The 12,548-nt window shown below is 41.1% G+C and overlaps 1 protein-coding gene across 7 annotated transcripts in view; it reads left to right on the top strand.

The window, feature by feature from the left end:
- The window catches only part of DAB1 (DAB adaptor protein 1), a 1,266,417-nt gene extending 1,254,626 nt beyond the window's left edge, over positions 1-11,791 (top strand). For all 7 annotated transcript variants that reach the window (XM_003265137.3, XM_030812906.1, XM_030812905.1 and 4 more), the window contains one exon: positions 8,446-11,791. Coding sequence is in view for 1 of the 7 variants with exons in the window: in XM_030812908.1 (XP_030668768.1) it covers positions 8,446-8,490 (45 nt within the window). In the remaining 6 variants the exon portion in view is untranslated. The remainder of the gene's footprint in view (positions 1-8,445) is intronic.
- The last annotated feature ends 757 nt before the right edge of the window (positions 11,792-12,548 follow it).

Raw genomic sequence — 12,548 nt, 5'->3', positions numbered from 1 at the left:
GTGATGGCACTGGATCAGGCAGAAGATGACCAGGGTCTGGCTAAGGGCAGGGTCTGGCTAAGGGCAGTGTCTGCCAAGACCTCAGGCATAGTGCCAAGAGATGTTTAAAAGCTGAAATCAACAGAAGGTTAAGACCAAAGGAACATGGGAGGTGAGGAAGAGGACATAAGATAGGATGACACCCAGGTTCCTGGCATGGGGATCTACATGGTGCCAGTCACTGTGCTAAGGAACACAAAGCAGCATGTTTGAGCAGAAACAAGGCAAGTTTACTTTGGGACCAATTGAACTCAAGGTGCCCATGAGACTTCCAAGTAGAGATGCCAGTAGGCTGCTGGATACAAACTCTGGAGGTCAAAAGAGAAATCAAGGCTAGACACGGAGATTTCCATATGAGTTTCAGCCACTGGAGTAGTGAGTGCAAGTAGAATACACAGATCATCTAACCAGAAGTTGCCAAACTCTCTGTAAATATGTGTGCCTTGTGGGCCATATGGTCTCTATTACAGCTACTCTACCATTGTCGCAGGAAAGCAGCAAAAGATGATGCATAAATGAATGAATGTAGCTGTGTTCTAATAAGACTTTATTGACAAACATAGGCAGCTGCCAGAATTGGCTAACAGAATTAGATCAGGCTCACTGTTTCTAGAACCACTGCAGAAGGTAATCATGATGCCTTTCACTTACTAATAATAATAAGATATATTTTAAAATTACTAGCATCACCTAATTTAATCCTCACAGGAACACTCAGGTATTTTTATTATTCCCATTTCACAAATATTACAGACAAGGTAGAGAGTTTAACAACTTGCTAAAATCCTGAGATTCACATGTAATAGCAACAAGATTTGAATCTAGACCCAGATTAAATAATTCAAATGCACTCAAACAGAATCAGGAAGGACACCTGGGTTTTAACAGCATCACATCAGTTTAGATGTGTGATATGAGGCAGATGGCTTAATTTCTGACCTTTGGTTTCCTTTTCTGTAAAACAGTTCCCACAGGTCCTTCCAGCTCTGACATTTTAAGACCATCTAACTTACCCAAAGTCACCCAGCTACAGCATGGAACCAATCCCCAAATAAGATCTTCCAGCAGCATCTCTCCCTCAGGCTGTCTCTATTCCCATCTAACAAAGGAGAAGACAGAAATCCCTAAAATATGCTGACTTCATTAGGATCCCCAGAGACTATTAGCCCTAGATTCAACCTGCTCCCAGTGACCAGGAGCTTACTCAGAAAAGGCCTTCCTGCTTATGGTAGATAATTAGTGTCAGCAACTTCAGCGTCATCATCTGTTATATAACAAAGCCAAAAAAGATGATGTACATGTACAAAACAGATCATTGATGCCCCTCATTGTTGTTATTATTGACGGGGAAATAGAATGTTCTTCAGAACATGCACAGTTGCCTCGAAACTCAAGTGGTGCATCTCTGTATTCACCAAGCGGGTTTCAGCACCCAAGACCCCAGGAACCAGGGCATTTGGTAGTGTCAATCCCTAAGGGATTATTATCAAATCCATTCGGTGTTTAGAAGACTTTTCTACCCTAACAGCCAGACTTTCAGACTCAAAGTGGCCAGAAAGCTTTGTTTTTCCTTTTGTTTGAATATAAAGAAAAGAAGACTGCCAGCATTTAAGACACTTCATGTTATACGAGCTCACTTGTAACTTGTCACAGTCCCATGAGGTAGATGTTATTCCCTCCACTTTACAAATGAAGGAACTGGGGTCCAGATAGGTGAGATGCTAGCCTAAGTTCATGTAGGAAGTTAGGAGGATTTCTGGGGTCTTTCTGGCTCCCCAAACCCATGCATTTTTCCTGACCCTCCACATGGATTCAGATAGAACTTTGAGTTATTTTAGCCTTTTCCCCCTCTGACTACCAATAACTTTTTCGTTTGTCAAGCCAAGGAATGTAAAACTCCCACTGAGCTAGTCCTTAAGTGTTAGGGCTAAAAGACCATGAGGCTGAAGTTACTGCCTGGGAAGGGTAATGCTGAGCGACTCAAGCTTTGACTCACCTTCCAGCTTTAGTCTGATCCCCAGCTTGGCTTGGCGCTTTTCTTACCCTAGGTCCCCAGGATGGGGCATAAGTGGGCTCACTCAGCAAGCAGATTGCATGGCGCACCATCAACCTCACATCTGAGACCGCCCTTGTCAGCATGCAGTGTCTTCGCTCTACTAGTAAGATGTATTGCTTTTGGCATACTTTTGTCAAAGGTAGTCAATCTTTCCAAAAACAAATACAAGAAATATTAAATGGGCAGAAAGTAATCAGCACAATTTAGGTAGCTTCCAAGAGCGTCTTGTTATAATGTGACATAGGAAACCATTTGCCCTTATACTTCATGCCAGAGAGCTGGGGCTGGGAGAAGAAAGCAAGGAAACCAGCACAGAAATGGGAGTCTGAACATTGGGCTGCTCCCTGGCTCTCCACTGTCTCCTGTATGGCTTTGGGAAAGTACCCCTTGTGTCTGGGGCTTCAGTTTCTTCATGTGGAAAAGGAGCTGTGGGCGTGAGTGCCCTTCCAGCTTCAACCTTCTATGAGAGGGAACACATGGTAGCGGAGAGGATAGTAGGCTTAAAAAGACCTGAGTATGTTTACATGAAACTCTAGAAAAAACAAACCTAGTCTACAGCGATCAAAAGCAGAGCAGAGCTGGCATTGAGATGGGGAGTTGACTGAGAAGGCACAAGAGAAGTCTTTAGGTGAAGAAATGCTGTGTAGCTCACATGGGTGTATATATTTGTCAAGTTCATTAAACTGTACATTTAAAATGGGTACATTTCATTGTATGTAAATTATACTTCACTGAAATTGATTTAAAAATAAGACTAGGTAAAATCGTGGAGATGGAAAGTAGATTAGACTAGGGCTGGGGATTTGGGGAATGAATGCAGAGTTAATTGCTTAATGGGTACAGAGTTTCTGTTTGGGGTGATGAAAGAGTTTTGGAAATGATGCTGATGGTTGCACAACATTGTGAATGTAATTAATGCTGCTGAATTGTACACTTAAACATGGTTAAAATGGCAAAGGTTATGTTATGTTTCACCACAAATAAAAATCTAAAAAAGATATAAAAAAAAAAGCAGTATGTTCCAGCTCTGCTGTGTGCTGGCTAACTGCACAGGTCACCCAACTGCGGAGAGCCTAGGCTTCTTTGCTGTAAAATGAAGACAGGAGCACTAAAGGAACAGTCCTGGTGTGTAGCTCAAGTAAGATCATGTGACATTGGAAAGACCATATATAGACTGTAAAAGTTTCTGTAGACATATATCATTATTACTCCAGTTCTGTGAGTCCACTTGGCTGCTGTAGTTGAGCACATAATTCATAAATAGTTAAAGGATGTGTGGAGTAGTCTGCAAACGGTGGAAGCTTCTGTTATCCACAGGGCCCTGCAGCCAGGTTGTTTGCATTAACTCCACATTCATTCTGCACAATTTCCCTAGGCTGATCCAGCACCATTCTTTTATTAATAACTGAGAACTCATCTGCAATTGCACCTATGTACTATGAAGGAGAGGCCATTTGAAAAGAAACCCACAGGTGATTATTAGGCCTAAAACTGTTGTCTATAAAGGGAGGATAAAGCCACACTCCCAGACATAAGGGACCTAATGTTTTTTGGAGTATCTCATATGTTTCAGACTCTGTGCTAGACAATCAACATGTTTTCTCCTTCACAGAGGGTATTTCTAGCCTCATTTTACAGATGAGGAAACTGGCACCCGAAGACGTTAAGTACCCTGCACAGAATCCTAGGGCTGCTAAATGGGTGATGGTAAGAAAAAGAACAGCAGCCTCTGACAGTCAGGGGCAGGCCCACCCCCACAGCGATGTCCTGGCATTCTCCTGTTGAACATCAACATTTCACATACCATCAGCATCAGACAAGGCCACTCAGTGACCTGACAGGTCAAGACAAAATCAAGACCACCAGGTCATCATGGCTGAACACAGGCAAAACATGAACGTTGTCAAAATTGGAAAACTGATCAAACATTTCTCTAGCCTGGTTTCAGCCTTGCTCTGTTCTTCTTGCCTTCCACATAAGTATTGTTGGGATAATCACGGAATTACCCCCACATTATGACAGCATCCAATTCAGAGAAAAACCCCACTTTGTTGACCATCCCCAAAATCACTCACCTTAAGCCCAAATCTTATAATACATTCTAACACCCTCTTCCAGAGATGCCTCATTGCTCCTCCCTATGCAGCAAGGAATAACCCAACATGTTCAACTACAGATGTGTCCCTGGTGGTCTTTGCAGTAGAGCATTGGCAGGAGAACACTAAGCTAGGCCTGCATGACTTAGTCTCCTGTGCTTCTGCTCTTTTACTGCACCTTCGAGAAAATCGGGTGTTTCACTTACAGAAAGGTTAGAGGGTGGATTTTGCTTTAGGTTTTACTATATGGTTTCTATCTACTTTGTTATCTAAAAATAAAAATATTAATATGTCCGAATCATATTAAAGTTCACAAGTTATTTGCCAACTTCCACTAAGAAGAGAACTGTTCATTTACTCATTCATATCTTCATTCTTCATGTTGTTGGTGGATGCACCTTGCGTGTTCCAAGCTTCATTCAGAATTCGGGATACTGACATGCAAAGCCCAGTGGAGCTCAGTGTAGAACATGCTAGGAGATGCCATAGTAGGAGTGAAAACAGAGATCTGCACAGGTTCTGAAGCATCCAGGAGCACAGTGGCTTGTGTCACCTGCAGAGTCCAGGAAGCCTTGATATTTCAGCTAGGTCTTAAAGTATGAACTTTAGGAACAAAGAAGGCTCCGAAGCCAGAAGGAACTGCCTGAACGAAGTCTCAGAGATGGGAAAACTCCAGCATGTGAGGGCAAACCCCAAGTAGGGTTTGGAAGGTAGGGTGTAGGAGAGAGAGGCAGTAGGTGAGGATGGTTGGGAGGGTGGGTGTTATGTGCAGTCTTGAGGAGTTTGCCTTTTCCTTTGAGTGACAAGGAATCAGGAGGGCTGTTTCAGGCAGGAGACTGGCATGGCAAATCCATTTCAGAAAGATCATCCTGGAGAGGCATGAAGAAAGACTTTTTTAACATGATTTACGTGACCTGAAGGTAGAGTTTTGATTCATGGTCTAGAAGGGGTATTTATTAGCTCTAAAGGACTAAGAGACTAATGGGCCTTGTGTGCCTGGCGAAGGCGCTCTGACCTACCCTGTGGGTGATGGGGAGCCTGTGAAGGATTTGAAGCAGGGCAGAGATGTGGACAAATCTGCCCAAAGAAAACAAACAAAACAAAACAAAAGCATCAACAGCATGTTATGTTAATGTGCGATTCCATTTAGGCTTTGGAATTTTGAAAATAGCTCAAAGACCCCGTTATGACCTTGCCAGAGGCCGGGTTGGAAATTTCTGAATCCAATGATTCTTCAGCTCCCCTCTAACTTTGACAGTCTAAGATTCCGTAACAAGGAAGGTAGAGCTATTGCCAAAACGTATAATGCATCAAAGTGTCAGACTTTGGGATTATCTGCTGCTGGGGGTTTTCCACACCACTGCTCCCCTTCATTAGTGGGGATAATTGAGAGTTGACTGCAGTCGTTACTGTTGTTGTGATGGGTGTTTGAAGCTAAATTCCGGCAAGCAGGAGATGTGTGAATATTTATCTCAGCTGCAGAAAGTTAATGCAGTGTGGCATTAATTACCCCGTCTGAGCCTGCTGTCTTTTTCTGTTTTTAGGTATCATTTTCAGTTGGATAAATTAGTTTCCAAAATTAGAATAGAGCAAATTGTAGGGTGAGATCAAGGCAGCCTGACTTCTTGGGGCATCCAAAAAGAAGAATGGGCTGAGAACGTCTACCCAGGAAACATTAAGATGCGTCCTTGAAGCCCAGCACAGGCAAAAGAAAATGTTTTTCCCCAGTAGTTGTACTTAACTATTTTTGACTCCACCTACTGCACTAGTAGAACACAATAAAGTTACATGTTTAGCCTTACAACACGTATTTGAAATAGTTCAAGAGACTGGAAAGGAATAGATTTGGTGTTTAATAAATCATAAACTTACTATAGATTTTGCTACATTTGATTTTGAGAGAATAAAGCCAAATTGGAGTGTATTTAGGACAAAGGGATCAGAACTGTGAGGAAACTAGAAACAGCATTATAGTCATTCAGTAATTCAACAGACTCTCATTGAGGACCTACTGTGCTAGGTTCATATTTGTAAAATGGCAGAAGGAGGCCGGGAGCGGTGGCTCATGCCTGTAATCTCAGCACTTTGGGAGGCCAAGGCGGGTGGATCACGAGGTCAGGAAATTGAGACCATCCTGGCTAACGCAGTGAAACCCTGTCTCTACTAAAAAAATATAAAAAATTAGCCGGGCGTGGTGGCAGGTGCCTGTAGTCCCAGCTACTCGGGAGGCTGAGGCAGGAGAATGGTGTGAACCTAGGAGGCCGAGCTTGCAGTGAGCCAACATTGCACCACTGCACTCCAGCCTGGGTGACAGAGCAAGACTCCATCTCAAAAAAAAAAAAAAAAAAAAATGGCAGAAGGAAGTGGCAAGTGGTAACCTAGAAGTAGGATATGGAAGAATGGGCTTCCATACTTTTCTGTCATCAGACATTTGGAAGAAGGATTATGCTTATTTACATTTCCAAGGGCAGTAGAAAGTCTACGGGCAGAAGGCATGGAGGGACAAGTTGGCACTTTGCTACACTGCATAATAGGGTGCCTCCAAGGAAAGAAGTTCCTTTCCACTGGAAGAATACAAACATAACAAGTTCCAGAGGCACCAAAAATTGGATCTGATGGCAGAAGTCTTGGGGTCTACTCTTGGCATGGATACTAAGTAACCCTGTGACTCTGAAGAAACAAAAGCTGTCTTCACAGGACTTCAGATTCCTCATCTGTACAATGATGGGCCAGAACAACCTTATCTTCTAGGCCATTCCACTTTACAGTAGAAAGCAAGCAATATGATATGCTACACACGAGAGACAGCACAATGACCTTGAAATCACACAACCTCTCAGAACTTCAGTTTTTATCTGCAAAGGGAGGACTCAAAAAATAAAAGCCACCCCCAGGACTGTTAGGCAGATAAATAAGACATGAGATGCTTTGTAAACTCTGAAGCACCTACAGATGGAAGGATTGGGGTCTCTCTCTCTCTCTCTCTCATGGTCACTGTTGTAAAAGACTAGAAAAAGCACTGGCCCCTGGACCCTGTTTTCAGTTCTCATGTCTCTAGACTTACTAGGTGTGTGGCCATGGGCATATTATTTAACTTCTCTGTACTTAATTTTACCCTTGCAAAAGAGATAAAACACCTGCCTTACAAGGCTGTTGTGATGAGATAAAAAGACAGTGTACTTGAAAATACCTAGCATGGTGCCAGACACATGGTAGGGGCTCCCAGAGTGCCAATTCATTTTGAAGTTTCAAGAAAATAAGCAAATAATAAGAACCTATATGACACGACAGGAGACAAGCTAATATATAAAATATGGTAAAATTAGGATTTCATTGTGCCCATTTAATTCTGGCACAGACCTCCAAAAGTGACAGCATAAAGGTCAATTTTAACAGAAGGTCCTGTGCATGCTTAAAACCACAGTATCCATCAAATCTGCTTGGCCAGTGCACAACGAGCCATCTCAACATCAGCTGAAGTCTGACCGGGTTTAAATAGGGCTGAACACTGTTTCCTCTCTAGGTGTGGATTGCAGGTTTGCTGCATTACATGCTGGTTGAAAATCCCTGTATGTGTTTCAGGACAGCCCCCTGGGTGCAGGCAAATGACTGGCCAAAGCGGAGGGCTCAGATCGAATGGAAACAAGTCCAGAAGTTTGTAATTAAGAGCCAAAGACACACTGTTTCTCTGGCTCAACAGTGCACCCAGGCATCACTATTTGTAGAAGAGCAATTTGAAATAGAATTTCAGGGTTCTCAAGTGGACATTTATGAAACTGTGTTGGAAAAATGTCCACTTGACTCGTGGTAATTGTTAGCAATTTCTGAAGATGTATTGCTACCAAGCATTGTGCTAGATACTTTATATGTGTAATCTCTAATTCCCTCAAGAACCCCATAGGGTAAACAGTATTATTCCCATTTTGTGGTTGGAGAAACCAAGACTCAGGATAAGTACCTTGTCCACATGACACAGCTTTTCTAACTCTCCCTACTATACCATGCTACTTCCCTAACAGGGCAATCAGTTCCAACTTGAAAACAAAAGACAGAACTGAGTGCATAGCTATTTTGGATGATAAAAATGTTGCCAAAATATTATGCACCCTGATCAAATACTCCAAAAATAACCTAAGGTCATCCATCATAAACTGTCACTTTTCTGTTTTAATCCTAAACCCCTTTTCCCAAAGCTGTCTCAGAAAATCCATGCAAGTGGAAAGAGCAGGCCTCACTTTGTTCCTTTATCCACAGGAGCCAGAGCCTCTCTATGCGCAGATCAACAGACCTAAGAAATAGCATCGATGCGAGCTCGTGGTGGGTGCTCAAGACTGGCATGGACATCAGCATCACGACAGGCTCTCTTGTATTCTTTCACCCCATCCCACAAGAAATTCATGATTGCCCAATGGAACTCGCTCAGAAGAGGGAACTAAGCATTTTTGGCAACCAATGGCAGATATCTATGGCAGCACACAAAAAAAGTATAGAAAGATCCACCCAACATTAAATCACAAATCAAGCAAATGCTTACCCAACAAATATTTGAGCCCTCGTAGCTGGGTTTAAGATGACTCAGTGTGCAAAATTATTAATTCCCTTTTTATTTCTCTACCTGTTGACCACTGTTGAGACACCAAATTTGGAGTGACAGGCATCAGAGGATTACAACAGGGTTGGAACTGACTTCTTTAAGCAAAAGCAAAGGGTCGTCTGTGACCACAATATCATCATCCATATGCCTTTTCACATAGGATGATGTGTTTTTTGTCACTCCATGGGGCCTGGTCTCCCATTTTCCCCCCTTTCCTTTCTTTGTCATGTTTGAAAATTAATAGGTGTACAAATTTTTGTGTTGCTTTTGACTTTTTTTAGATATGGGTGAAGAAATCTAACTGGGGAGAAAAAAGCCTCAGTGAAATGAATTAACTTGAAATTACAAGACAAATAAGTGGTTGATTATTCATTATGATCAAGAATGTGGCCAAAACAGTCCTTTAGCTATTCTGCATCCTGGTGAAGAAAGACAGCTTTCAGTTTGAACCTTCATTCTGTGAGTAGGAAAAGACATCAGATCCCATTGATGAGAAAGATGAAAAATGCATCTGATTTCTTAAGAAGCTCTAAAGTCTAAGTACAATAAAATGATATTTTTTATTTTTCCGATATCTTGCTGCTGTGATGCTATGCAGACAAGTGTCTTCTCCACGTGCCATTTTCAAAGAAAAGTCATTTGCCAAATAATTCCGGTACAATTCTGGTAATGTGGTTTTGGATCTTAAAAACCAACTTTCTAATGGAACAATGGTGGCATAAATATTCAGAATAACAAACTGATTCCGTGGTCCAAATGGTTCATCTCTATCTCTTTTTGTACATCAGAAAATTCAAATGGGATTTTTATTTTATAACTTGAAAAAAAAAACCTTACCGTTAAACTCTTTAAATATTTAAGGGAAATGGCTTTAAGGAGTTCTAATGAAAAAAAATTGTCTTTTTTTTTGTAAATATAAATGTTAATGAAAATGCTTTTTAATAATGCCATTACACTGTAGAGAAGGTAGCAGATTGAGTGCAAGGTGTGACAAACTTGATGGATGGGGCTCACTTTCCAGATGTTATTCTGGAGCATATGGTAGGAAGCTGGAGTGCAGGGACAGCTGGCAGGAGCAGTTGGCCAATCAGCAGCTAGTGAACGGGAAGGGAGCACGTGACTCCATCATCTAGCCTTTCCACGAGAGTCCCCACCCTACGTGCAACACAAGAAAAAGACAATTCACATTCTGAAGAATTCAGATTCTGAAACTCTCCCAGCTCCCCACTCCCACCTACCCCCATATAAATCACTGGACTGTTTGTACGTGAAACAGAAGAGGCTAAGCTTCCTTTTTTTACACTTATGAGACAAAAAGTGCAGTGTTTGGTTCGTATGTTTAGCACATGATTTTCATAAAGAATCTATATATTTTTGCCCTACAGAGAATTGTTATACAGGTCAAGTGTGTTTTCCTGATGTTCCTATGCAGTTACAGTATGTTGAAAGTGTTTTAACACTAAGAAGAAAACTTTAAAGATTCATGTGATTAATTGGATTTGGGGATAATTATTATTATTTGGTTTTAAGATTTGAAAAGTAGAATTTCCATTGATATGATTGATTTGAATAGGCCTGTATTTGGTTCTTCATATCAATAGAAACTAAAATGATTTGGGAGATTGATTTGAAAAATGATTGTATACTTGCTCACAAAGAGAAAAGTGATACATGAAGGTAATGGTTATCATTTAAAGCCCACATTTTACACTATCAAGTCACAGGAGTCTAATTTTTTTTCAGTTAGATAAACTGACCAAATGTCTATTCAAGAATATATGTCAATGTCATCCTAATGTGGAAGGTCCGAAGAACCAGAAAAGTGAGAAGGGCCGTTTACCTCCCTCTGTAGCTATCACCTGTTGGTCCACAGAGTTTCTCGAGAAATGAGCAAACATTTTATGATTAGGTAACCCTTTCACATGAAGGGGAAGATGGGAATGGTGGAATGACCGTAAGAGTTGGCTTGAGACCAGTTTGTCTTCTGGGGATTTGATAAGATAGGCTGTTCCCATGGGAAATTGCTTAAATTGCTTTGTTGCCTATGATTTGATTCTAAACAAGTGGTGCTATCTTCTCCCTCAATGTGGCTGTCTTGAGTTTGTCTTGCAGTATCACACCATTATACCAATTCTTTGGGTTGCTTCTGACACATTCAAAGTGAACTCTGGCTGATGTTGCTGTTTCCGGTATACCATCTGGAGTTAATTTCCTAGCAGAAGGTGAAAGTCCAGGAGAATTGTCCTCCTTCACTGAACATGATTGAAAATATAACTGGCTCTGAACTTCAAGAAGATGCCCAAGTGATGCATTAAAGTGAGGGAAGTAAAGTCAAGATTTTTCAACTGCCATCCATATTCTCATTGGCAGAATTCTGATTTTTTTTCCAAGCACTGTTTGGTGAGCCTGGAACCACTGTATCCTGTCCCAGGAATACAGTGAAATTTCCAAGCAAGAGCTGAGGTGCCAATACCAAAAGACCATGGGGAGTCTGCACAGTTCTGGTTAGATCAATAGAAAATCCATGTGTACAACTGTTAATTCCTCATCCTCCACTAGCACTAAATTTGTCACTTTAAATTTTGAAACCAGGGAAACACCACCTGTCATTCTGTCCCCATTCTCCATAGCTTTTCGATCTTTACATGCCGCAAGACTTTTTTGATAGCTCGTACTCATCCCAGTGTCTCCTGAAACCCCATTATGTAATGTACTGGGCACCTTCTTTTAAACAAATGTTTACTCTGTGGGTTTGGTTCATTTCAATTTCTGCGTTCTGACACATATTTTTTTAATAAAGATGAGAAAGAGAAAATGACTGTTGCAGTACATTTCTAGACCTACTTTAACTTTACCTCAGATGACAGTTTGTTAACATATATGGACACATTATTTTTAACTTTATGTACAATGCATTCAACAGAACAGCAAAATTTTTAGAAATTTTCCATTAATTTCTGTAACACACCATGTAAAACTGTTACAAATAAACATGTTTGAGAACAACACCTTAGCCTGGCTTTATTCTACAAGTTTCCACTGGATATTCAGGCTTGGATCGGAAGAGGAAATTGCTTTACCTAAGATTCCATCTAACCAAGTGACAGCCTCTGTTTTCCTGGCCCTGGGCTAAAACGAGCAAGCTTCATTGGGGAGTAAGGTCAATTTGTCAGCCCTCAGTTGAATTCAAGTGCTTGCTATGCTTGGGAAAGCAGCCACAGACAGGAAGGAGGATGTTGTCAGAAAAAAAGCAAACCCTGGGTAGATGTGGTATTTGGACCACATTTAGCATGAGACTTTCAAAACTGGGAAAGACTCTGGGACTAGCCCTGTGGATTGTGTCTTCCCCTAAAACAAAACAAAAAAAACCTATTAAACTATTGATTGGAAAACCGAGATTAATCTAGACTGTCAAAGAGTTCCCCATCGTTCATTTTAAGGTCATCTGCTTTAAGGGACTCAAGAAGGAAGCATTTATCTTTCTTTACATTCCCCTCAAAATCCACACCAAAATAAAAAGGTCTGAAGCTGGATTGTATGTATTGAAGAACAGAAAAAAATGAATATATGTGGATGTTGTGTACATCTGTATGTATGCGTGTGTGTGTGTGTGTGTGTGTGTGATTTTTATTTCCTTTTGTAACTAAATCAAATAATCAGCCAGATTACAATTAGGTTATTGAGATGCAAAAAACCACCACTGTTTAAGAATGGTTTTGTTAATGATTGCATAAACACAAGCCCTCAATCTGGCCTTGTTACA

Source organism: Nomascus leucogenys, chromosome 5 (genome assembly GCF_006542625.1).
Source record: "Nomascus leucogenys isolate Asia chromosome 5, Asia_NLE_v1, whole genome shotgun sequence".
Classification (NCBI taxonomy): Eukaryota; Metazoa; Chordata; class Mammalia; order Primates; family Hylobatidae; genus Nomascus; species Nomascus leucogenys.
This window is presented reverse-complemented; position numbering and strand designations above follow the sequence as displayed.